The sequence below is a fragment of the Pseudopipra pipra genome, chromosome 3 (assembly GCF_036250125.1).
Source record: "Pseudopipra pipra isolate bDixPip1 chromosome 3, bDixPip1.hap1, whole genome shotgun sequence".
NCBI lineage: Eukaryota > Metazoa > Chordata > Aves > Passeriformes > Pipridae > Pseudopipra > Pseudopipra pipra.
This window is the reverse complement of record NC_087551.1, coordinates 70,890,052-70,917,129: the sequence shown is the minus strand read 5'-3', so window position 1 is coordinate 70,917,129 and position 27,078 is coordinate 70,890,052. Positions and strand designations below refer to the sequence as shown.

At 47.2% G+C, this 27,078-nt stretch overlaps 1 protein-coding gene across 1 annotated transcript; it reads left to right on the top strand.

Annotated features, from left to right (window-relative positions):
* Nucleotides 1-8,247: 8,247 nt before the first annotated feature.
* NR2E1 (nuclear receptor subfamily 2 group E member 1) lies at nucleotides 8,248-26,145 on the top strand. The gene is made up of 9 exons (XM_064649822.1): nucleotides 8,248-8,359; nucleotides 13,571-13,716; nucleotides 14,405-14,492; nucleotides 14,765-15,000; nucleotides 16,306-16,452; nucleotides 21,123-21,219; nucleotides 21,605-21,754; nucleotides 22,008-22,113; nucleotides 24,706-26,145. Exons 1-9 carry the CDS (start codon nucleotides 8,335-8,337, stop codon nucleotides 24,866-24,868), a joined length of 1,158 nt encoding a protein of 385 aa, XP_064505892.1. The 5' UTR covers nucleotides 8,248-8,334; the 3' UTR covers nucleotides 24,869-26,145.
* Nucleotides 26,146-27,078: the final 933 nt, after the last annotated feature.

Sequence of the window (27,078 nt, the reverse complement as noted above, 5' to 3'; positions counted from 1 at the left end):
GAAAATATTCTACCAGCTATAGTGTGCTTACCGTGTGCACAGAAAACAGAACAGAAGAAAAACATATTTCCTCTGTTTGTCTGTCAGATGCTGAATCACATCAACCTCATGCCAGCAAAAAGGCTAGCTGGATTTGGGCAGAATCAGCCAGCACTGACTGCAATGACAATATATATAAAACATAAGTAATAATCAAACATATACTCCTGACAGTACAAAACTGGTTAATTGACCACACCGTAGATTTTAAGCAACTTCTCATGCATATACGTAACCAAACTACAATATTTTGTTCACTCTTGGGGTTTCCTAAAGATCATGATTTAATACACAGTATCATGTCTTCACTTGTAATTGGAACAAAAGCATTATTGAGCAATAATCTGCGCACTGGACTTCTACTGCTTTAGCTTAGTGATCTGCCACACAGCTTTGCTTATCGGTATCAGCACTGCCACAGAACTGAGTAATTAAGAAAAGCAGTTAATGTAAGCATTACTAATTATTATTACTCCACAAGCACCATTCCACGCTGGATTGCCATCCATGTCAATACTCAGCTTTTGATTCAGTGCTTCAATACTTTTTGCTCTGTATTGTAGCGTGAAGAACTAAGTCACAAGATAAAGCTCTGTCCTGGAACTCCCATAACACATTACACTTATAAAAGCCATGCTTCATTGAAAAGAGGGACATACAGATACTGGATCACATCTCACGAGGGGGATATCCTCACCTATATCCAAGCACCTGTAATTCCCTAATATATATATGGTCATATAATATTCTTGTGACAATGTAGCAAAATTGCATCTGCCAAAATCACATGAGGATATGAGAAAAATATCTGAAGTCTCTTTTAAGAGCACTTAAAGCTCAGAATCCCTGGGTTGGAAGCATGCAAGTGCCCCACACTACAGAAAGCACTCCAGGCACCAGGGTTTATGAACCATCAAAATATATTGCAAGTTGAAGGATGTACATTGTATTTGAATGGTGAAATCTTAGTTGAGGACTGATGGGACTCTTCCAGTCAGATAGGCTGCCTAAAACTTTGTTGTTTCCACTTGTTCACGTGGAATTTTGCAGATTTCACCCACACCACCAATCCTGTCGAAGTCTGTTAAACTACTGCAATTTCATATTTACAGTGGAAGACTGCAGGATCAAAATCTGCCTCAGTGTATGTTCTCATTGGACTACGCTTTCTGTTCAGGTATGACAAGTGCAAATAGCTGCAGGATTAATTCATTTTACAGAGGAGCAGAGTAGACCTCTGCTTTCCAGTTTTCTTAGGGGTAAGAGTGTTAAATTTTGTTACACAGGCTCAGACCACTGGTTTCTCAAACACACCATCCTGATCTCATGTCTGAAATGTCAAAAGGCAGAAAATCCTAACCAACCTCATAATACATGTAGTAGTTGCAGAGTGATGCATATTGTTCTCTCCTCTGTTTGGACTTGCCAGTAATTGCTCTACCTGCAAGGATATTTCTGCTACCTATATTTTATGAAGCAAGAGATAAAGTAAGCTTGGTTATAAACGTTGTATTCAGTAATAAAGCTATACATCTCTTCTTAAAAATCTATCTGCACCAACTGGCTCAATACTTTCAAGCAGCACTGAATGTGATATGCTGACTCAATGCTGCATCTGGAAGTATTTATTTTTGTTGGTTCTAAATTCATTTCCTGAAATAGATACCACAGATCTGGTCTCCAGCCAATATCAAGAGATATAGCTAAATTGAAATCAATGGAGCTGAGCCACTGCATTGCCAGCCAGAAATACAGCCCTTTCTAACAGCATTCTTTGCTGCCACTACCCAGTATTTTGTTCAATTGCCTCAAAGGTCAGCTTGTTAATAGGCTTCTCCAGCAAAATTTGGGAGGCCAGTCTACCAGAGAAATGATTACATTCAAAGGACAATCAATCAGGGTCATAGCTAAGGCAACTCTTTCCTACGCACATGCAAGTGCTTAGGATGTAACCAGAGCTATTTATTCAATACACTGATAAAATGATTTTTAAATGTCACAGCATAGCTCCAAGATGTATTTATTCCTTGCAGTCAGCATTGTTTTATTGACAATTTAAAACTATTAAAGCATAGACCAATCTTAAGTTTTCTTTTATTGAGTTAATAATATATTTGCTCTTGTATTTGAACCTTTCACTAATTTTATATAGCTGTGTCTCTGCTGGCTTCAGTATTGATACTATCTTTTGTGTTCATGTCAGGAAAACTAAAATGAGGCTGTTTCTCTCTAAATTAGGTTGCAGCTGCTGCTACATCATTGGCCTATTACGACACTTTGATTTATATCTAACTAGCAAACTAACAAATAAGTCAAGTTACTAACTACAGCTGCTTTGTTAAGCACTTGTCTGGCATTGTCTAGAGGAGATCAGGTACCAATGTAGGCGTATAAGCCAAGCCTGACATATCCCTTTCAAAGGCATACGTGATTAATGGGGCATTTCATTGCTGCAAGTGAACTCAGGCTTATTCCACCTCTGAATACAAGTATTGAGAAGAAGTGCCATGACTTACAGCAATACTCTTTTCTCAGTTATCTTCCTTAGGTATAATTTTCCCCACTGTTCTGCACAAGATGCCTTTGCTCCTGTATACTCACCAGATGCACGAGTGGAAATAGAGCTATATGGCTGCTGTTGCATGTGGTCATTAACTTACTTAACCAAGCATGCACATGCACAAGGGAGAAACTCACCACTTTTTCACTGGCATTTGCAGGGAATGCAGGTCTTCCCCAAAGCCTTATTGGATGGATTACTCAGGATGGAGGATGAGCTGAGAGCTGCTCAAGCCCAGAATCCACCAGAGGTAACTGGTACATTCATTGTGGGACACCTCAGCACGTCGAGAGGGAATGTAAGGTGCCACCAGCTCAGAGAAAGTCATCCCCAGCTGCTGCAGGAAGGTGTTTTTGCTTCACACAGCACACATGAGCACGAGGAAATCCCTCTTTCACCAGGAGAGAGGGAGCACTTACAGGACACACTTTTCACTGGGTCATCTTTCTCTGCCTTAGATTTTAACATTTTGGGGGAAAAGCCTTTTCTTGCCTCACCTGGATAAAATTCACAGCACTGAGTGGTGCCTTTTGGTTTGCTTGTTTTAATCAGGGCTCTCAACATAGCCCTGCAGCCCTGGAAAGCATCTGGTCCCAGGGCATCCAGGGTGGCTGCCAGGCCAGCTGCCATGCAGCATCCTCATCCCACAGGGTCAGCTATGTTGAGTGTATGGTGGAGTCTAACTCCAGCCAGCAACTCAGCCCCACACAGACACCTGCCCACTCCCCCTTAGTGGGGAACAGGGAAGAGAATAGGAAGTGTAAAAGTGAAAAAACTCTCGTGGGTTGTGATGAAGACAGTTTAACAGGTGAAGGAAAAGGCACACACATGAGCAAAGCAAACAAGGAATTCATTCCCACCACCTCCCATTGTCAGGCAGGTGTTCAGCCATCCCCAGGAGAGCAGGGCTCCATCACACTTAACAGTGACTTGGGAAGACAAACACCATCACTCTGAACATCCCCTCCTTTCTCCTTCTTCTCCTAGCTTTACATGCTGAGTATGAAGGTCTGTAATATCCATTTGGTTAGTTGGGGTCAGCTGACCTGGCTCTGCCCCCTCCCAACTTGCATCCTGAGCTCCCTTGCTGGTGGAATGAGAGACAGAGAAGGCCTTCCGCTCAGCAGTAGCGAAAACATCCCTGTGTTATCAACACTGTTTCCAGCACAAATCCAAAAATACAGGCCCATGCCAGCTACTGTGAAGAAAATTACCTACCTCAGCTGAAACCAGCACAGCATGATGGCCCAGACAGGGCACGGGGAAGGCCAACATCACAGTGCACAGTGCAGGGCCCTCCTGGGAAGATGTGCATAGGGCAGGGGCTTGGCAAGGAAGACTCAATACTGCAAAAGAACTTTTTAGGTGCCTTTCAGGGAGCAGCCTGAGCTGGGCACCAAGCACAGCCGTGTCACAGACCAGGAGTGTGGCGGGACATCCAAGAAGCACCATGGTCCCTTCAGCAGCCTTCTCAGTGCGGCTGCCAATCCATCTACTGGCAGGTGGATACAGAAAGGGATTTGGGTGGTGCTGCAAAACCACAGACTGTGACCTAAAGAGAAGTGAAGTTACCTTAGACTTCCAGGGTGATTTGGCAACCTTGAAGAATTAAATCCTGTGGGTCTCTATGCTGTGAGAGTGCTGCTGTGCTCACCCCTTTTGCTTGGGGCTGCCTAGGGACTTCCCTGACTTTTATCTGGCACATATCACAAAGGAGGGGAATGGAGATAGTTTCTCAAGCATCCCAAAGCATAAGCAACTCCTCCTCCCAGGAGAAGATAGCTCTATCCTTTCCCTCCTTATCTCCTTTCCAAGAAAACGGGTATGTTAGATCTGCCTGATCTTACTGCTTCTCACTGAGAGAAACAGAAGAAAATGCCACATCCGTATATTCTGCTGCTACATCCATACACCTCTGGCAGCTTAAATTTTTCCCTCGCATGACCTTCTTCTTGTCCTTTTTTTTTGCTCACTGAGTATCTTTTGGCTCCCCATCCAAAGAGCAGAGAAGACATGCAAGACAAAGTCAGGAGTGCTGAACTTGAAGATCGGTTGCACACTGGATTTTTCTTGCTGCTAAGACTCCAAGAAAAGAAAAGATAACTGGCAAGAGACTGTGGCACAATGCTAAAAAATGTCACCATGTATATGTAGTCAGAGTCCAGAGTCCTGAAAGAGATACATTGAAAAGAGAACACATGCCAACTCCTGTATCAGGATGGATAACTATTTGTACTTCCAAGGCACTATGAGAAGACAGTAAATTTCATTACTATATTAGCATCTCCTGTATATGTAGGACTGTTTAATAAACAAAATACTAAATAAAATTGTTGTGGTTTAACTCAGCAGGCAGCTAAACATCATAAAGCCATTCACTCACTGCCTGCTCAGTGGGACAAGGGAGAGAATCAGAAAAAAACGTAAAACTTGTGGGCTGAGATAAAGGTAGTTCAAAGGGACAGAAAAGGAAGGGAAAAATAATAATAATGATAAAAGAATATGTTAATAAAGTGATGGACAATTGCTTGTCACCCACAGACCGATGCCTAGCCAGTCCTCCAGCCAGCTCCCCCCAGCTTTTTTGCTCAGCAATGATACCATATGGTATAGGATGTACCTTTGCCCAGTTTGGTTCAGCTGTCCCAGCAGTGTCCCCTCCCAGCTTCTTGCACACCCCCAGCCTACTTGCTGGCAGGGCAGTATGAGAAGCTGAAAAGTCCTTGACTTAGTGTAAGCACTGCTCAGCAACAACTAAAACATCAGTGTGTTATCAACATTATTCTCCTCCTAAATCCCCAACACAGCGCTATACCAGCTACTATGAAGAAAATTAACTCTACCCCATCCAAAACCAAGACAGTAGTGGTAAATGCTAAACAGTAATAATGGTAATAATTATAAAAAAAATGTTAACAATAATTTCATGGTTTTTTGGAGCTAGAGTGCTTTTCCACCAAATGATCATGGAAACAGCTTTGATAGAAGCTGCAGTGAAAAATTGGACTAGGGAGAGAGCTCTTCTCTGTACTCTTGGAAGATACATGATGCCTTCACTTTCAGGGCTGAGATACAGCAAACTGCAGGAAAGAGGACAAACCCCAGCTGGTGCAGGTTTGCACAGCCTGGGGAACAGGGAAGAACTGATGGTTTGCTCCCTCCTCAGCAATTCACAGCCCCAGCCCATCCCACATGCAGAGCCAGCTTTGGATGTGTGCATTATGTTAGTGGAGTTTTGGGTGGAGGGATGGGTTATTTGAGCTCTTCTTTTTATTTAATCTTCGCAGAGCCTGGTTTTGTACATGGGAGGGGGAGACCTCCTCATATTCAGAGCAGCCTGTCTAAGGTGTGGCTGGAACCTGCAGACACAGTTTGATCACTATTTGCAGTGTTTTTCAGAGTTTATAAGGCAAAGAACTGTAGCTTCTGTAGGATCAGAGATCTGCCTCACTAGAGTAAGGGATGCCCAGGGACAGATTTGGGCCCTGCTGCCATTTATTCATCTTTGTTTTGGCCTCCAGACCCTGCTAATGTAGCATCTCCTTTCCTGTTACTCTCCACATTGCTCAAGGAGGTGAACTATTCCCTGCCTCCCTGGAAGCAGATTTGGAGTGAATTTGCCTGCATTCCCTGATACACTAGTTTCTTTGCTTTCTGAGATCTCCCTGAGTAACTCCCCAATCCTCTGGACAGTGTCTCTCAGTGTTAGGCAGGACCAGGCTTGTCCTGATTCAAGGCTTCCTTCTGTGCCATGGATGCACTGGACTCATGGGGAGCAAAGAGCAAAAAGTCACTGGGATTCTAGTGCTGTCCAGAGTCATGCAGGCCTGCAACACAGATATGGTATAGGCACAAGAAGAATCGTTCATACCTGGGGTAGAAGGATGGAAGGATGAAATAATGAAGTGCAAAAGGATGGGGACAGTGTGTTTAGGGCTGGGCTAAGCACCACTTTCCCTCAGCATTACTGCCAGCAAGGGATAAGTCAGTTATGCTGCATTAACACCTCACATCAGTGACAGGGACGAGAAAGGAGAGACCGAGGCACATCCGAGGTTTTCACAAGTTCCTCAGCAACTGCTGCCCCTGCTCTCTGGTGCCGTTGCCCATCCCAGTTTACCTCCGCAGGAAAGGTAGTCTTTCCTTTCTCCCCAGATGCGGAAGGAAGGCGTCTCTCACCATCCTTGGACTGCTCTACCAGATCCCAGCAGGCAGAGAGTTTCCAAGAGGTGAAACCGGAGATGCTGAGTTGGGAAAGGGTCTCATCTCTGGCCCCCCGCCGCTCCCCCGCCCCCCGGCTCTGACAGCGCTGCTGGGCCACTCGAGGGCGGTGAGATGCTGAGGCACGGCGAGGTCGGCGGTGCCCAAGGGTCAGAGTGGCCCTACGGAGCAAGGGCGGGCTCCTTGCACGGCCGTCGTGCAACAAGTCCCGGCGCCGGGGAGAGGGAAGCGGCAGCCGCCCCCGCTCGCCTTGCAAACCCCGCCGTGCGCCGGCCTTGCTCCCCCCGTGCCAGCCTCCGGCTCCCTCGGCAGCATGGAGGTCCGGCTGCCCGGCGGGAAGGCTGCAGGCTCGGCGGGGCCCGGCACGGCTCGCAGCCCCGGCCCGGTCCCCGCCCTGTCCCGCCGGGTGCCAGCACAGCCGTGCCCGGGCCGGGGCAAGGGCAAGGGCAGGAGCGAGCCACAGGCGGGCCGCACCTCAGCACGGAAAATGCGAAAGAAACGGGATCTTGATCCGTTCTTTCTGCTTTCTCTTTTGTCTCCTCTTTTTTCCTTTTCTTTCTTTTTTTTTTTTTTCTGGGGGGTGTCCTTTTTTATGACAGTGAGGGCACAAGGCGAGTGAGGAGGCGGAATCGTCTCGGCAGCCGCTGTATTTTGTGTGGAAGGCGCTCGGGGGTTCATTAATATCATTAGCATTTAACCCCCTCCCTGCCCCCTCCCCTTCCCAGCGCGGGGTGACGTCACGCGGCGGCAGGAGTTGGGGGGAAAGCGAGGGAAGCTCAGTGGGCAAGGGGCGTCCCTCTCCCCTCCCCGCCGCTGCCTGTCACAGCCTCTCTGCCGATATTATAGGGGCTGAAGCCTGGAGCTCAAAGCGCGAAGTCAGCCAGTGTAATGAACTTCTGGAAACCTTTCCCTTTTTATACCATTCAGTTTCTGAGAGGCAGAGACTGCCTCCTCTGACGCCTTTTCCCCCCTTCCATTATTTTTCCAGGCTCTGATCTCCCTGCTCGTTGCACCGAGGCGCTCGACGCAGAGCCCCGCTCCCCATCCTACCTTCTCTTTCGCCTCATTGTTGTCCTGGCTGCTGTGGCTCTCGCTCGCCTTCCAGGAGCGCAGTGGCGATCACAGTCGCACCCCCTGCACCCTCCCGGGGTCCCGAGAGCATCTGCTCGCAGGGGGGCAGCGAGCGGCAGCCGACTTTGGGTCGCTTCGTTGCTATTTTTCTTTGCCTTATTTTCGGCTTTCCTTTTTTTTTTTTTTTTCATTTTGCTCCACTTTTTTTTTTTTTTTCCTCTTCCCCTCGCCGCGTCCCCGCAGCGTGTCCCCGTCCCTCGGGAGGACATTGCCGGGGAGCGGGGCCTCGGCGACGATGTGCCGGCCCCAGCGGCGGAGCCAGCAGTGAGCGCCCAAGGGAGGCACCTGCCCCGTGGAGCAGGGGGCGCTCCGGGGGGGCCGCACCGCCTCGCCCCGGCGCCGACGCTTCACCCCGAGTTTAACGACTCCCGGGGGCTTCGAGCATGAGCAAGCCGGCGGGATCAACAAGTGGGTAATAACGCGGTGGAGACTTCGAGCAGCCTTTCCGAGCCCGGCTGCAGCCTGGCCTGGGGGGCGGGAGGTGGAGGGGAGGGAGAGGAAGGGGAGGGGGGGCTGTGGCTTGGGTTTGCATCCCCCCTCCCTCCCCGCCACCCCCGCCCAATTGAAAAAGAAGTGTATATTTCCAACCGGAGTGGCAACGAATATATAGGCTCTGTGTTGCCCCGATAGAGTTTGGGCCCGGGGTTTTACAAAAAGTAAAGCTTTTAAGCTGCACGCCCTGGCCTTCCGCGCCGGGAAGCGGGGCAGAAGCCGGTGGGCAGCGAGCCCTGGGAAAGGCGGCTCTGCCGGCGGCGGGGAGGGGGCTGGTCCCGCCGGGGCTCGGGTGGCTGTGTGCAGGTCTCCGGTACTGGGGCGGAAGAATGAAGGTTTGGGTTTAAATGGCTTTACGGCGTTGAAACGTGCTGCTTTTCTCACGGACTTTATGCAACCTTCTGCGACATAATAATTTCTTTTTAAGAGTTTGAAACTCCGGTCACTCAATTACACGGAATCGCGCAAGCAACTCAGTTGAAGGAGGATTTAAACGCAATACTTTGCACACCATTCCCAGTTACAACAAATAATCCTGCAACGAGGAAAGCAGAAACAACTTAAAAGTCACATTTTCCTTAATCCTAAATCCATGCACCTCATAACTGGAGAATTTAAAGCATGACTAACCTCTCTTACAGAATGGCTCAATCCGTATAATCCCAATGGGACTTTCGAAGTTTGTAATATGGATGGAGTCAGTAACAAAGGGGGGGGGAAATACCCAATCCAATTTAATGTCTGACAAGTGATGGATCGGACAGCTATTTCCTCTGCACTCCGACGGGCTCCCGGGGTTGCGGAGCACCGGAAAAAGGGAGTCAGAGCCGTGAGGAACCCGCCGTGGTACCTGCCACCGGCCGCCTCTAGCCAGCCCTGAGGCCTTCTTCTCTCCGCTGTCCTCCATTATTTTGACCCGGGTCCGCCCTTTGTCCGCGGGGGCCGGGAAGCCGGGAAGGAGGGAGGGGGGCGCAGCAGGGCCGGGGGACAGCCGGGGGCCTCGGTGCGGAGGTCGCGCGTGGAGGAGGCGAGCGGCGCGGAGCTCCCGGCGCTGCGGCCGAGCTGCCGCCGCTTCGGCGTGGGCTGGTTTTATTTCTTCCTCCTTGGGGCTGAGTGCGGCACCTTTCCGAGCCAGCCGCCCGAGGGGAAAAAAAAAAATGTAGTCGAGGTGCTAAGGGGCTAACTGGGGGAGAGTAGGGGGCAGGGGCCAAAAAACTGCAGTGGCCGGGGGCTGGTTCCGCCAGCTGCACTGCCCAGGCTGCTCGGGAAGTGCGAGGCAGTCGGAGCGGGATCGGGCCCGTGGGCAGCCGCGCTGGGACATTGTCGGGGCTCCTGGCAGCTTTCTGAGTGCCGGGGAAGGGGCAGGAAGGACCGGGGAGCCTTGTCCCCAAAAGACGCCGCAGCTTCTGCTGGAGACATTTTGCGAAGGAGAAAACTCGCCAGGCTGGACCGCGCCTCCGGCCGCACGGCGCTGGGCGACCCTGGGCCACTGCCGCCGCTTTCACCGCTTGATGACCCCCTGACCCCGGGGACCTCCTGAAAGGGACCCCCAGGCCCGACTCGGCCAAACCCCACGGGGACGAGCACACGCGTGGCCTCGCTCAGGGCCGGGACCCGATCCCAGCCGGGCTCGGCAGCGCATGCAAAGCCCGACCAGCTGTCCTGGGGCCTGGGCGCGATCCTGGGGGTCCTAGGGGGTTCCTGGACAAGGGAGCTGCGTCCTGGCTTTTCTGCCCGCCGGTGGGCGCCTGGCGATGTCAGCTGCGATATCAGCCTGGGTGGTAACAAGACCCCATCCCGCCGTCCCCCGAGCCCAGACTAACTTCTTTCAACAGCCTCTGATGGTAATTACAGTAATCGGGACTGCCATATATCCTTTAAGCAATTATGACACAAAAAAAAGACCCCAAGGACCCCCTGTCGTGGGATGTTCAAAACGGTTTCCCTGCTGAACAGAAATCCCATTTTCTTAGCGCTAAAACTTCTGAGACGAAGCGGTACCTCGGGGAACCGGAGCGCTTTTAAACAGAGTTAATCAGTTATCGCATGACCCCGTGTCAAGCTTACATTTTTCTCTTCCCACCCCCCGCCCTGCCTCTTACCCGTCTACTTATTTCATATTTCGCCCTGCACGAAAGTTTTCTCATAACAGCCCCTGCGGGGCAGGGATTGGGGTTGGGGGGGTGCAGATCGCGGCCGGGGTTGCGGGCGGGCGGCGGGACGGGGCGACCCCGCAGACTCGTGAAGCGGGGGGCCCCAGCCGCTCCCTCCGCCGTGTCCCCTCTCCCTGTCCTCCGCCTCACCAAGGTCCACGGAGCTCAGCGGACCGGCCGAGTCGCTCTGGCGGCTGGAAACATGTTTATGTGGGTTTGGCGAGGTGCTCGAGGCGCTTGGGTTTTGTAGACCGAATATGTAGGAGTGTAAAGGATGTATAGAAAATATGTTTACATGCATGATGTGGATATGTGCCTAGATAGTGCATAGGATTTTTTCAAAACAGCTCCCAAACATAAAATCCGTCTGGGGAAAACTATTTTTTAAAAGTAACCCAAGTTTCTTCCCTCTCCACCGCACGACTTTAGCGCCAGCGGAGCCGAGCTGGCTGCCCCGCACCGCAGGCCAGCCGGGGAAGCAGGGACCCCCGTGGCTGTCCGCTGCCCCGGGGGGAACAGCGGTCCCACAGCGGGCTCGGCTGCGCCGCCGAGGCTGGGGACCGCTGGCGAGGGAAGAGGAGCGGAGTGGGGTCCCGGTGCCAGGAGTGGCGGTGGACAGGGGTGCGTGGGGGCAGCGCGGCAGTGCCGGGCTCCACACCGGGATGCACCAACACTGCACGTATCGCTCCAGTGTCTCTCCCCCCACCCCCAGCCTGCCCCTCCTCCTCCTCCTCCTCCTCCTTTGTGTGCGTGCGTGTGGACCCTCTCTCTCCCCGTGGATGCTAAGGACTGGAGAGGGAAGTCGAGCGCTTTCCCCCCGTTGGCATTGTGCGATATCCGAATTCCCATGCTACACTTTTTGACGGGTCACTGGTGCCCCAATAGGCAGGTGGCAAGGAGGGCTTGTAATTACACACTCCCAGAAGCGGTGCCTTGGCCTCAGCCCTCCTCACGGGCGCCTACCTGCAGCTCCAAAGCCGCGGTTTGCTCGCAGGCAGTGGGTCGGGGGGGTATCCTTCAGCTGCGCTCCTTATTAATTGCGTAAAAGTTTTCTATTCTTTAACCCCTCTCCCTCCCTCCCACCTTCCCTCCCTCTTCCACCCCTCCCTCTCGCAGTCCCTAACCTAATCCCCGTCCCTCTCACCGTGTTGTGTATAGCAGCTGTCGGGTTTCATTTAGGGGAGAAGCTGGCAGCTTGTGCTCATTGGAGGCAGTCAAACGAGTTTCAATGGGAAAAATCATTAAGTTAACACTTTATCTAATGTCCCTATTGTCTGCCAGCAGGCATTGTCTTAGAGCCTTAGCGTAGACACGTCTGAAAGTATCTCCGACTCCTAAATTCTCTAGGGAGCGAGAGGAGCCCCTGTGGCCTGTTTCCATTGCCCCCCTCCCGTCCCGTAACAGCGCTCCGCACCGCTCCGCACGCTGCTGCTTTTACCCCTCCAGCCTTCATCCTCAACCCCCATAGCCGGGGCTCTCCCGAACTACTTCCAAACAAAGATAATGGTCTCGAGAGCTCTTCATTGGAGTTTGGAGACCAAGGTTTCGTGAGAGAACTGAATTTCCAGCTTAAGTTCTGGTAGGAGAGAAGAAGACTGTTTGAGGCAGAGGGAAGAAAAAGAGAGGAGAGGAGAGAGAAGAGAAGAGAAGAGAAGAGAAGAGAAGAGAAGAGAAGAGAAGAGAAGAGAAGAGAAGAGAAGAGAAGAGAAGAGAAGAGAAGAGAAGAGAAGAGAAGAGAGAAGAGAAGAGAAGAGAAGAGAAGAGAAGAGAAGAGAAGAGAAGAGAAGAGAAGAGAAGAGAAGAGAAGAGAAGAGAAGAGAAGAGAAGAGAAGAGAAGAGAAGAGAAGAGAAGAGAAGAGAAGAGAAGAGAAGAGAAGAGAAAGAAAAAGAAAAAAGAAAAAGAAAAAAGAAAAAGAAAAAAGAAAAAGAAAAAGAAAAAGAAAAAGAAAAAGGAAAAGAAAAGAAAAGGAAAAGGAAAAGGAAAAAGAAAAAGAAAAAGAAAAAGAAAAAGAAAAAGAAAAAGAAAAAGAAAAAGAAAAAGAAAAAGAAAAAGAAAAAGAAAAAGAAAAAGAAAAAGAAAAAGAAAAAGAAAAAGAAAAAGAAAAAGAAAAAGAAAAAGAAAAAGAAAAAGAAAAAGAAAAAGAAAAAGAAAAAGAAAAAGAAAAAAGGAAAAAGAAAAAAGAATAGAAGAGAGAAGAAAAAAACCATAGAAAAGACAGAAGCCTAGCGGGGTTTTGGCGGGTTTCTTGAACGGGGCTGCAATACTCTCTCTACGAGTTTTTGCATCCCCCTCAGAGCATTTGCAATTCTAGTCAAAGCCGGTGTGAAAGCAGCGTCTGGTGGAGAGGGGGCTGCAGGAGAGGCGGAGCGGAGCGGAGGGGCGCTGCCCGCCCTGCAGACTCGCACCCAAGCTCGCCCTCAGACTCCTCCGCTCACAAAAACGACGCGGAAAGTTTTGGTGCAGGTTTTGAGGTGAAGAAAATGGCACGCCCCCTCTGCGGCAGAAACCAGCCCCCTTTCCCTGGGTTGCTAGCGGGGAGAGGAAATTAGTTGGCTTCCTGGTCATTTTATTTTGTTTTGGTTTAATTCTGTGCCTCGGTCTCCTGACTGCTCTCCTGCCCAGGGAAAGTGCCGACCTTGGTTTGCCGTGCGCCAGAAAGTGAAGGAAACACTCCCCCTAAATCTCCGCAATTCCCTCCCCACCCTCCTCATCCTCACTTCTAGCGGGCAAGTCTGGTGCTCCCGCTGCTGTAATCTTCCCGTCCAAAATGGGTCTTGGCTATTATAGAAGATCCAAATAAACGTAGTGGGGCATGAATAATGCTCATTGTAGAAGACTGACACTTGCTCAAGGAAAAGAAAGTTGGCTATAAAATCACTTCGTTATTTGCTTGTACTGCGGCTCTGGGGCTAATCTCTCCGGAGGTCAGATTGCTGAGCGCTCTCTTTCCTTCTTTCCCTTCTCTGCTTTCAGGTCGCATCTTAGACATCCCTTGCAAAGTGTGTGGGGACCGCAGCTCCGGGAAGCACTATGGGGTGTACGCCTGCGATGGGTGCTCGGGATTTTTCAAGCGGAGCATCAGGAGGAATAGGACCTATGTTTGCAAATCAGGAAATCAGGTACCAGCCGCAGAGCATCCTCCTCACCGTCTGCACCCCTTACCCTGCATTTCCCCAAGGGTCCGTATTGCCCTCCCCTCGCCAACAGAGACACCCGCAGCAAGCAAGGCGCAGCACCCACGCAGTCTCACCCTCCCTTCCCAGGGGGTGCCGGACCGAGGCCGGACGCTGGATGTCCCAGCCCGCCTGTCCCCGGCACGCCCCCCCGCCCCAGCCCACCGGAGAGGCCGGGGGGATGCGCAGGGAGGCGGAGGGATGCAGGCTGGGGGAGGGCGCAGCCAGTACACCTCGTTATGAAGGGACAGAGAGGGGCAGCCTTCCATAAGCCTCAGTACATGTCCGGGAGATAGACAACCATCGGCTTACACGCCGGAGTGTCGCGCCCGCGCCTGGCCCGATGCAGTCCCGCTTTTCGCCTTCCCGCTCCGGCCGCGCTCCTTTCCACCCGCGGACCGTCCCCACGGGGACGTGGGGCTGGGAAGGCGCAGTGGGGCTCGGGGCACCGCCGTCGCTGTCTCGGGTGCTGAAGGCGGCCCGGCCCGCCCTATCCCTGGGCCGAGCGCCCGGCCCGGCCCGGCCCGACGCACCCAAGGGCGGCCCCTCCGTGCCCGCCGCCGCGGGGAGGGTGTTGGGAGCCGGCGGGATGGGCGCGCTGCTGCCCCCGGCCCGACGGCTGGCTGTGTTGCAGGGAGGCTGTCCGGTGGACAAGACGCACAGGAACCAGTGCCGAGCCTGCCGGCTGAAGAAGTGCTTGGAGGTCAACATGAACAAAGATGGTACCTGCTCCCCCTCTCCCGGGGCCGGGGTGGCAGGGCAGCAGGACGGAGTTGCTCTGAACTGTGGAGCGCTGTGTCATTCTGGTGTCTCCTTGCCCTGGCCCGCAGTAATCCCCCCATCCTGTGACAGCCTCGGACATTTCTCCCGAGACATCTCTTGGGCAAGGGGCATGAGAAAATTGCCGGGAGGGAGGGAAGCCCAGCCGAGCAGTGCAGGGTACCCAGTGTGGAACCCCCTGGTGACTCCCTCATCTCTCCTTGGTGCCCCACAGCGGTGCAGCACGAGCGGGGCCCCCGGACGTCGACAATACGGAAGCAGGTGGCCCTCTACTTTCGTGGGCACAAGGAGGAGAGCGGCGGCACCCCACACTTCCCCACCGCTGCCCTGCCAGCACCCGCCTTCTTCACCGCCGTCTCCCAGTTGGAGCCCCATGGCCTGGAGCTGGCCACCGTCACTGGCACCCCAGAGAGACAGGCTCTGGTGGGCCTGGCACAGCCCACCCCAAAGGTCAGCCACTGCTCTGGCCCTCAGCAGGCCTGCAGACCAGGGTGCCTGCAACCTGTCAGCTCCTTCCTGCCTTCTGGGATAGATATGGCAAAGAGCAAGGCTTGAGGCTCTGAGGGTTGTGGTGGGGACTTTTGTTGTATCCCTAAAGCCCTGAAGAGATGAGGTGCACAGGATGAGAGGCCCTCTGCAGAAGGGGTGAGCAGCAGCACTGACTGATAACCTGCTCCATACAAACCCTGTCTCTCCTTCATTCTTACACCTTCATGGCTGCAGAAGTGCTATTCCTGCCTGGAGCCCATCCACAAGTCAGTTTTAAACAAATTGTTTCACAAGGCATGCAATCACTGAGTTTTCTTCAGCAAAATGCCCATCTCCATGGTGGCATAGTCCAGAAAGTACTATGTGTACTGACCAAAGCCTGTAGCTTGTCCACATAGACACAAAAAACAAACTTAGCTAAGCTGGCTCTGTACTTCTTGGTTGTGACATTTCCTAAGCAGACCAGTGGAAGCACTGCTGTGGCCTCAACTGCACAGGAATTAGCTGTGAGGTGATGTTTTTCATTAGCTCATTTGCAATGGTATTTTACATACTCACTGCATCTAGAAAATCACAGAAGAGACTGCTTAAATAGTTCCTGCATTTTCAGAGTTGGTAGCTTGGCAGAACCCATCCTGAATGTGGTCACAATATATAGTTTTACACGGTAATTTTGGAAAACACAGAATCAGAAATTATTTGGCAAGAAAATGTAGCACACACTTGAAAACATAACTCCATTCCAACCCGACACAGCCTTTAGATAGTTATGTTTAGCTCTACTCATTTACTTACAACCTGTTGCAGTCAGGGAGCAAGATGAAGGTTAAGGCTGAGTGAGTGCTTACTGCTTTGCTGAGCAGGGTTGGAATGCTAAATCAGCTTCTGAAGCAAGGTTACAAACCACAAATTCTTAATCAAACTTGTATTCTTCTAACTCTGCTATCAAAGATGTGCGAGTGTGTAACAGAGTAAAGGATAACACTTCATTTTCATACTTCCCCCCCCCAATATAATAATTTCATTCTCCCTTCAGTCTTTTCCTCCGAACTGTTTCTGTAGTACAGCTCATCCAAGCGGATAAGCAGCAGGGAGCAGTTTGGAGTGAGCTCACTGCAAGCAATGCCCTCTGCTTGCGGAACAGGAGAGTGCACACTCTGCATTGAGCATGAGTTTGATGCACAGAATGGCAGCTGTAGGGGAGAGGAAGATGAGACTGCCTTGGTGACACTGTATGAAGTTGCTTTATTTTCTTTTTGACATTAGTACCCACATGAAGTCAACGGTACCCCTATGTACCTCTACGAAGTGGCCACTGAATCCGTCTGCGAGTCAGCAGCCAGACTTCTGTTCATGAGCATCAAGTGGGCCAAGAGTGTCCCAGCCTTCTCCACCTTGTCCTTACAAGACCAGGTAAGGCACCTGCAGTGGGAGTGGCATCAGCCTGGTCTGCCTGTTAAAGTCTCAGACCTCAGGTAGGGTCCTGAACTTCCAGCCCTAGACCTCAAAATCTGTAATGGACTTCAGCAGTTCTGAAGTTCAAGTAGAATTTAGGTCTGTCCCTGAAAACCAGGCAGTGATTTAGAAACTGCTTTCCTCCAACCTTTATTTCATGAAGCAAGTGAAAATCAATCAAACAAAAAAAATCTAATATAAAGTGACTATTATGGGAGGGCAAGGTTCAGAGGAGAAATCACCAGGTTGCAGACCAAGCTTAGCATGCCAAAACTATTTCTCTACTTGTGGGAAAACTTTTCCCTTCATAAAATAGGAAACAGCATCTTACTTTGCTATTTTGGGATGAGAAATGCTTATTTAAGCATATAGCCTCAGGATATGACTGAAGGGTTTCTGAAGACCATTTCTCCTCCTCCTCCATCACCCCCTCTATCTCCTCCTCCTTCGCCTTCTCCTGCTCCTGCTCTCCTCTCAACTGTTTACACAGCCAACATTTTTTTCTTATTCACCTTGGCTTCAGTGAACTTACAATTACATTAATATGGTGGAAGCAGTATTTGGCCAGCCCCCAGTATTTTTCCCCATTAATTAAAATCTTCCCTAATGTGTTTTGTTTTCCTCTATGACAATTCACCTTTACCTTGAATAAATCATATGTGCACCATACAAGCTGAAGCAATTTCTTAATTACTTGATTCTTGATGAGGACTCAGTGTGCTTTGTATAATGCACCAATTTTTAAAAAAGTAATCACACAATTATAAAATGGAAGGGTGGAAACCTACGCAAAGCCCCAATCATAAAAGATATCTAATACTTTGATATGATTGAGCTAATTTACCAAAATGGTTACTCACAAAATTGTGCCTTAAACGTTACACAGCAGTCTAGATGTTACATAGCAGTTATCAGGGGAACTAGTTTCTTTCCACAGATGCATGTTGCAAATGTTGCATATGATATGTAAAGAACTAAAAGAAAATAATTTCTTAGAAAACCAAGTGTTTTCTATCTAAAGGCAAATCATGGTGGTCACAATGTGATATAAGGCTAAGGTATTTAAAAATGTTTTTTTCTAGCACCAAAACCATGTTTTGAAATCCTTGTCTGGAAATTACACAAAGGTAATGCTGCTCAGCTCCACTGCTATGCAGTGAGGATGAGGGAAGCGATGACACAGGGCCCAGGAGATCACACACACTGTTAGGAAGATAATAATCCCAGTGTGGAATACTGCTCTCTAATCACATCTTCTGCTGGCACTACTCCTGTGGAGCACTGGGTCTGTCACACCAAGCAGCCAAAGAAACAGGCTCAAATATCAGGAACAAGAAGCAAGTGTGTTGCTCCAGCACCAGCCTCAGCACACAGGTGGAGACTGAGTCCATCTCTAGACCAGGGATGTCCACAGTAGACTCCCGAGGTAAAGGCTTTATTTGACATAATAGGGGCACATTTCCCTATGCATCTCTATTAGTGTGCAGAGGAGGGGCAGCAGGATTTGGGAGCAAGGGAAGTCTCCACTGCACATGAACAAGCATGCCTCAAACAGCAAGGCCTGCTTATCTACCATAGATACCATAGTGCTCCTGTTAAATAACCCACTGCCTCTTTCAATATCATATTGGGGACTAACATTAGTTAAAAACCCAGCCTTTCCTTAACATTACCTTGACTTCCTCATTGCAAGCCAGCTTCCTCAAAACTCAGAGCTGCTCAGCTCTAACACTTTGACTTGGACTTCTTTCTGAATGATTCCCCTGACATATTTAGGAGAGCTGGAGAAGAAATAATTGATTTTAACCACTTTATTTCATAAATAATCATACTGTTGATTTTTATAACAGTGCTATTGCATTATTTAATTTGACAAATGGCCCAGCTGTAAATGTCTGCATTTCTCTTTTTGTATCCCTGACATCTGCCTGAGGAGACTCTGAAACCTTTTTCTGAATTTTAGGGGGGTTTTTGTGCTCTTCTAAAAAGGCAAGTGCACTGTGATTTCAGGACTCTCAGACAGTTTCGTCTTGAAGGCAAGGAAATAGATAGAAATTAATTTGCTGATAAAACACAAGTCTGAGGATTGCTGAGTCACTTACCCCTGGTAAAACAGAGGGTGCATCCCTTCCCTAGATCCATACAGATAAATCCATCATGAACTGGAAGCCACACAAACAAAAATACTGTACTTCTAGTTCTAGTATCCTGCACACCTGTCCATTTTGCCTGTGAGACAGGTTGGCCCAATGCACATCACCAACAAAATGTCACTCTAAGGATGGGGTTGATTAAGAAGCAAAACCCAGTCCTTCAGACAGTCCAGTATTTGTTGTTTCTTTGAAGAAGGAGGGCTGAGTATGACTTCAGCATGAATCATTTTAATTGGTGGTTTTACAAACTTATGCATAGGCATGAAGAAAGCTTCAGCTATTGGAGTAGTCTCTAATTTCTAAAGTCTTCTGACTTTAAAGACTTAGTGGGAAAGAACATATGAAATTGATATCTTCCAGGAACCACCATTCATTACCATTGTATCTGCATGAATGAATGACAAAAAAGTTTTACAAACGCAAATGAAAGGCTGGTGAATCATTTCCTATGTCATACAGAAACCTGCCCATCCATCAGGGAGGATTATCCAGAGGAGGGGCTGGGTTCACAGGTTGCAGTGGTTGCATCTGCTCTCAGAACAGAGGCTGAGATGGGCACTATACTCTAGACAAAACACCGCCCTCCCCACATTTCATAAAATAATCTCGGTAGTTTTTCATACTGTGAAATACAATGTAAGTATTTCAAACAGTAACTGTGTGCAAACAGTGACAGAAATACCTTCCTGTCACAATTTCCTTAGGTATGTAGAAGTTCTGCAAAGCACATAGCAAAAAAAGGCACAAAATGGACATAACCCTACAGTGACAACTGAGAGCAGAGATTCTGAGAACTCTTCATCCCATTCAGATCAGAATAGGGGGAATTAAAACTTGTAATCTAAGAATCACAGACTGGGTCAGGCTGGGAGGTACCACAGTGGGTCACCTGGTCCAGCCTTCCTGCTTAAGCAGGGAACACATGGCACAGGATTGGGTCCAGGTGGTTCTTGAGTATCTCTGATGAGGGGGACTCCACAGGCTCTCTGAGCAACCTGCTCAATGCTCGGTCATCTGCACAGTAAAGTTCTTCCTCATAGTCAGATGAAACTTCCTATGCATCAGTTTCTGCCCATTGCCTCTTGTCCTATCGGCTGGCAACAAATAACACTGCCCTGAACAGCAATACTGTTAAGAATTCGCACATCGATGAAGGATTATTTTTATTGATGCTTTCTATATCAGCTATTACTTTCACATATCTGATTCCAAGGAAATAATCATTAATTTGGTACATCTTTTTTTACTTTGTTCTTCCTTAGAGACTCTTCACAGACTTAAAATGCCCACCTTCCTATTTTCCTAAAAAGCTAAGCTGCTGATACTTTCAGGGACCATAGCAACATTAATTTTTGCAGGTTTTGGGGGGTTGTTTTGGTTTGGTTTTTTTTTGCTGCACGAGTTTTGGAAAATCTGTTTTCACTGCATGGAGCTGCTAGAAGATATCTTCCTACTCCACTCCAGTTCTCATCCCTCCAAGTCTCTCTCACCCTTTTGTGGGGCACAAGGTCCCAGCAATGTGTATGCATCACAACATGCCCTTTGGGCCATGAACTTCAGCTGAACTGAGGATCCTCCAGATGTCTCTTAAGAGTTGGTCTGGGCTAACAATCCTAGATGCCTTCAAGATTAAAAATGTCTGGCTTTGCCAGTCTGCATTTCCACAAGTCTTTTCTCCTCTTCAGATGCACCACTGACTCTTCATGGAAATGAAAAGCATTGCCTCCAAACAGAGAAAAACACATCCTCCATACAGCCACACAACATGCAAAAGTGGCAGAGAACCAGTAATGCTGTCAGTGTAGGTGCCTGGGTATTCACATCTCTGAAAGGCAACAGCTCAGTGCCTGGAATTTCTGAGTGATTTCATGCAAAAAAAACAGGAAAACGGGTGACACTGAGAAACTCTATGTGTGTCCAGATGCTGTGCTTGACAGAGCTAAAGACTTGCTTAGTAAGGAAGGGGCTGTAAGATACATATGTGATCTAAAGCAGTGCTCCCTACACTGATGCAGGATGTTGTCCAGGCTTTTTTTCACAAATTCAGTCTTCCCAAGGGAAAGGAGTGTAATCCCTAGAGAGCAAGAGGAAAGCACTCATCCAAGCTGTCCTAGAACAATTATATGTGTGAGGGAGAGGAGCAGAGAGCCCATACCATGCTGAGAAACAAAGGCAAGTGTGTTCATGTTGTGAGCAAACTCTTGGGGAAGGAATTCTCACTCTCCTCTCTCACCTTCCCTTTTGGTCCACAACATGGTGCACAGTGAGCCAACGCTCAGTGTTTTTCCACAATGCATAAACTTATCTCTAGACACCTTCTCAAAAACCTAAGAGAAGAGCTAATGAATGCTGTGGGGAAAATACCATGACAGGCATTTAAAGTAGTTTTTAAAATAACAGAAATTTACATATTTAAATTGTTTATAAATCTATAAATTATACACTATGTTATATTGTACATCTATTGTATGACAGCTGATGCTTTTGGAAGATGCTTGGAGAGAACTGTTTGTTCTAGGAATAGCACAATGGGCCATTCCAGTTGATGCTAACACTCTACTGGCTGTATCTGGTAAGAATTGCACAATTTAATGACTTTGTTACAAAAATTACCATAAAAATACATTACTGAAAAAAGAACAACATGTAAAGAATAACAAATTCCTACTGAACAATAGAGCATACCTGTCATTTATAAATCTATATTTAAATGCAAATAATGTTGTTTTGTTGTATTCATGACCGCTTGCATTGTCATTTAAATGCAAATTACTGTGTTTGTTATCATCCAAGAGAAGATTTTATATTAACTTTCATACAATATAGTCAGTTTACATGGAACCAGATAGACAAGTGTGACAATAGAGTGGATATTGATACAGAGGATTTTGTCAGAAATCAATATAAAATAAAGGAAATGCCTTTCATATTATTTATTTCATCTGTTTCTGTTTCAGGCATGAATGGTGACAATACAGATTCTCAGAAGCTGAATAAAATTATTTCAGAAATACAGGCTTTACAGGAGGTTGTGGCTAGATTTAGACAACTTCGGCTAGATGCTACCGAATTTGCCTGTCTTAAATGCATCGTCACTTTCAAAGCTGGTAAGCAGAAAGAATCTCTTGCTCATCTGCTCTGGTAACTATGAGGTTGCTACTTTAAAGAAAAAAATTATGTTTTAAGCCACCCAATGGATTTCCCAGTATTGAATTCCAGTAGTCAGTGGTGCATTTTGAAAGACTGAGAGTGGAGTGCTAGGGAACTAATAGGAACATTTAATTTCCGTTGATAGCGCTAGCTGAACTGTTTTGACCCACCCAAGAGTCAAGCTGAACTAGTAACTGATCTGCTTTCCAGTGCCCACACACAGTGGTTCTGAACTGAGGAGTTTCCGAAATGCTGCTGCCATAGCAGCCCTTCAAGATGAAGCCCAGCTCACTCTGAACAGCTACATTCATACCAGGTGAGTGGTGTCTTCTCTCAATATTTCTGGCAGGTGTAGGGGTAAAATCCTACTCTCACTGTACTGAAGACAACATTTGCACTGACTGAAGTGGGGACTGGGCTGTTACAGCAAGTATTCACTGGCTGTCAGCCTGCTGGCATTTGGCATTTCCTGATGGAAGAGAACTAAAAAAATGTCAGAAAAGACCCTTCAAATCATCGAATTCAGTCATTAACTTAGCACTGCCAAGTCCACCACTAAATCATGTCCCCACGTGCCAGATTTACATGTCTTTTAAATACCTTCAGGGATGGTGACTCCACCACTTCCCTGGGCAGTCTGTTCCAATGCTTGACAACCCTTTTGGGGAAGAAATTTTTCCTAATATTCAATCTAAACTTTCCCTGGTGCAACTTGAGGCTGTTTCCTCTGCTCGCTATTTGGGAGAAGATACCAAAACCCAACTCACTTCCTTTCAGGTAGAGTGGTAAGGACTCCCCTCCCTCCTTTTCTTCAGACTGAACAACCCCAGCCCTCTCAGTTGTTGCTCAGAGGACTTGTGCTCTAGACCCTTCACTGGTTTTGTTGCCCTTCTTTGGGTATGCTCCAGCACCTCAGTGTATTTAAACAAACAGAAAAGTGCTAATAGGAGAGATCTTCCCCTGGGAAGTGATACCTGCTGTGGAAAACTTTGCAGTTCAGAGGCCTACATTTTCCTCTACACTTTATCCAATTAAATACCTCTAAAAGCAATGCTCAAAACTTCACATCTCAGACAAGTATGAGTGCTTTTTACCCATGATCTCCAATTCCCATATGATTTCCCCCACATGGCAGACACAGAAATCAGGACACAAGGATCTTAAGTGGCTCTTCCAAGATGCTAGCCTGTGTCTGTGCTTGGGTTGAAACGAAAAACCCAGAACTTGTGAATCCCACTGTGGTGCAGCGGGAGAGTGATGAGAATCATTGTCTGGGAAGAAAATATTTCCCCTTGTCTAATTCGGGACAAGTTCCATAGGATACAGAAATCTTAAAACCTGCTCTAAAAGCTGTAGCTGTCATTCCACAAAGTGTATGGAGGTGAGCCCAGAAAATGTGCAAAGTACAACCCCACACTCTAGAACAGTTGGCTGGGAACAGATCAGTAACCTCCTGCTATGGACCACTTCAGAGTCGTGTGACAGGGGAGAAGCCTGAAGGTGTTACCCAACATCTTCTGCAATGCTGCCCTGGTTGGTTCAGGACTCCCAGGGAGGGTTGTCACAGGGCTTGCAAAGTCCACGTCTACATTGTTTAGCTGCAGTGAAGGTCCATGAGACTAGAACAGTGGGAGATGCAGCCCGGAAAGAGAAACTTCAATACCATCTTTTCTTTCTGAAACTTTGATTTGCTGTCATAATAGCTCTGTCAGGCAGAAGGCTTCTCCACATCAGAGATTAGATGGCAGCAGTCTCTGATCACTTCTATTAGTCTAAAGGGAATGGCCTGACTGAGGATGGGACTAAATATGCAAATTCCATCCAGTTATGGCTGCTTCAGAACAAAAAGAATAACCGCTGCATAGCAGCCTCTTCCTGCTCTTAGGGAAGGCCTTTTCCGGGAAGATGGCTCCCTAGAGACTGAGACAGGGCCTGCTGGAGAGAGAAGCCACGGAGGAATACATAGCCACTGTTTCCATTCCAGGCATGGCAATTTTTCTGCTGCATTTCTGCGTTGTTGGAAGTATTTAGCTACTGGGCTAAACAATATCTGTTGTAAAAGATAGCCTTTTACAAGAGAAAATCTGCAGTCCACTGACAAGACTGTCACTTTGACTTCACTGGGAGAGGGCTTTCAGCTTGCATTTCATCCTCAGTCTTGAATTTACCTTCCTGCCAGTGTTACAGCAGTATCAGCTGTTTGATTTCAGTGGAGTCAACAGGATAAAAGGGATGGCAGTCCAGAGAAGCAGCACATTTCTCCAAACGACCTACTCCTCCTTTCAGGGAGACCACTGTAAGCAGAAGTTTGAGAATCGCTGGTGTAAAGTCAGCATAAGCACAGCTAGAATGCACATCCTATGTTGTGTTGGCTTCAAAACCTGGGAGAAAGGATGGAAAATATCCTGTACACAAACACATTACCTGGGGATAAACATAGCTTCTTTAACTAAAATTTTCTTAAAAAATGTCAACTGGCATTCAATACATATGTCAACCAAAAAGGGGCAAAGTGATTACCATGACAATCTGGCTAGGTTTAAACTGCACTTTAAATGAGAGGGTAGTTATTAAAGGTCAAGCTCTTCCCTGAATGGCATTGAGAACGTAGTTGTCGTATGAGGGACACATCAGAGCAGATCCAGTCTTTATATTGCTATTGCTCTAGGGGAATAAACAAAGGAGCTAAACAAAACTCAGAAACTTTGTTCTATATTCTGCTAACAGCTATATAGATTTCCTTGGAGTCAATCTTCTTGCTCACATGAGTACAAAACACAGGGCTTTAGCACGGGTAGCACCATCTGTACATTTTATTGAATGTTGGTCCTTTTCTATGAAATAAAATACTTACTCTGAAAAAATACTTGAAAACTTCAATAACATTCTTTCTCTCTCCATCTCCCAGGTATCCCACACAACCCTGTCGTTTTGGGAAACTTTTATTGCTTTTACCAGCTTTACGTTCAATTAGTCCATCTACAATAGAAGAAGTGTTTTTCAAAAAGACCATTGGGAATGTACCAATTACAAGACTGCTTTCAGATATGTACAAATCCAGTGACATATAAATTACCTTAAAATAAACAATCAGGATGAACAGTTTGAGAAGAACTTTTATCTATGGAGAATAAGCCTCAACTAACAAAATCTACAGGAAGCATAAGCCTGGGAATGTTTAGCCCTTAAACTCATTGACAAAAACCACCCCAGTAGATATGATTCTGCTGCTCTGAACAGAGTGATTTAGATCATGGAGAGAATGCTTTGTTCTACAGAAAAAGTGAAAGTGGTTGGAATTTGGCTGCTATTCCTGTTACTACAGGATGGAGGCAATTCAGATGCCAGTCATAGTTAACAAAGACTCTGCTATTCTCTCATTTTACTGGCAGATCTGAGACAAAATGTGAAAGAAGGTACTTTAGTTTGTTCAGTATTTGGAACTGAGTGACCAAACTTGGCTTCTGTTGTAACACAAGATGCGGTGGCCTTCAGAATTGTTTTAAAGGTAGCCTATGTTGGGAAAATGTTTTTAATACGATAGGCAACATTTAAGACCAGGTTACCAAAACATTGCTTCTGCTATAATACATCATGAAGTGGCCTTCAGAACTGATTAAAAAGTAGCTTACGATGGGAGCTCCATTCTTCCTACAAAATGAACTGGTGATCTTTGACGCGGATGTCACAATTTGTTCAGTTAACATCTCAAAGACACAAGAGCTTTATAAACTTCCTCCCCGAACTTCCCTCCTTCTTCTTCCACACACACAGACACACATTCACACACACCCACCCCTGAAAAGATACAAGTCAAGAAAGGAAGACTAAAACAGCAAAACCAAATACAATGGAGATGACCGCTTCAGTGACCTGCTGGCTGTCCCGTTGGCACAGTGCTGAAACCAAAGGCAACGGTGGCCAAACTCTTTGTCGATGAGATGTGTGGAGAAATGAAATGACTATTAAAAAATCAATGGAAGGAATTTTATTTCAAAGAAATAAAAGTTGTTGACTGATACAATGCTAACAATTTCCAAAAATCTCCATTGCCTTTTTAGAATACTCCAGGTTCTAATTTTGAAGCCTTGTTCACCTATACCCTCTCACACACAAAAACGTTATAAGCTGCTTATTTGATGTATGAAAAATGTAGAAAAAAAAAATTTAAAGATAGCTGCTGTACTTTTCAAAATTTGTTATTAGGAACTAGCACTGAGAAAGATCAGCACTTGGACTATCATAGAATGAGTAAAACTTTTCCTGTACAAAGTGGATTAACCGATTTGTGAAGTTAAAAAGTTGTACTCATTGTATTTACAAAGAATAAAAATATATTGAATTTAAAGTACTTTCCAGTGTTCTTTTAACACTTGTTCTTAGTTAGCTTCTTCCACTGTACCCCGCTGACCAGGGAATAGAAATATTCTCTACTAAAATGGATTGCCTTAGATGCTGTGGAGTCTCCATCATCAGAGGTTTGAAAAACAGGTTAGACAAACATCAGAGGAGTAGCTTAGGTGATCCTGACTTTTGAGATTCTGCATAGAGCTGTTCCCTGTAATCCAAATATACAGTGGCTGCAACGTTCCCTTCTCAAGGAGGTGACATATAGCACTTTCTAGGACACAACTAAGTGCATCAGAGATCTAACCCAGTATTTGCTTTCTGTTTCATGTTATTACAATTTTTAATATGGGTGAGTTGCACAACTAACAAAGGATGATGAGTACAAAAGCACTGCTTCAATTAAAAAGATTGAGGTTTTATTAAGGTGCCCAATTGTGTAATCACACCAAAGAAAGAGCCAAGCAACTCCTAGTCAACAGAAAAAGCTGGCAAGAGGAGAAGGGAAATACATTGTTCATATGGCAATGAGTGACTAAAGAGTCATGCATGTTAAAATGACAGGTAGAAATATACAGTGTATATTAATGGGTCATGGATTTGCAGTGTCAAGGAGTATAGGTCATGAGTGCAATCCTAGCTCTGTTGACTTCCAAGCTCAAAATTCTCACATGGTTTCACCCCAACTCTTTTCCATTTGCACTCTGCTAGGTCTCGCATTCTATCTTTTCCAAAACAACCAGATCATAAAGTACACAAGACAAGTGTTTGGATAAGTCCAGTGAGACAAAGCGCAGACTACAGGACCTCAAAACATCTTCTATACAAACTAGCATGGAGCACTTGAGAATGCCTTTACCACAGGGCACAGCACTTTCTTAAAAAGAAACCAACAAACACTTTATAAACCATTCTTCCTGCACCTGTAATAACC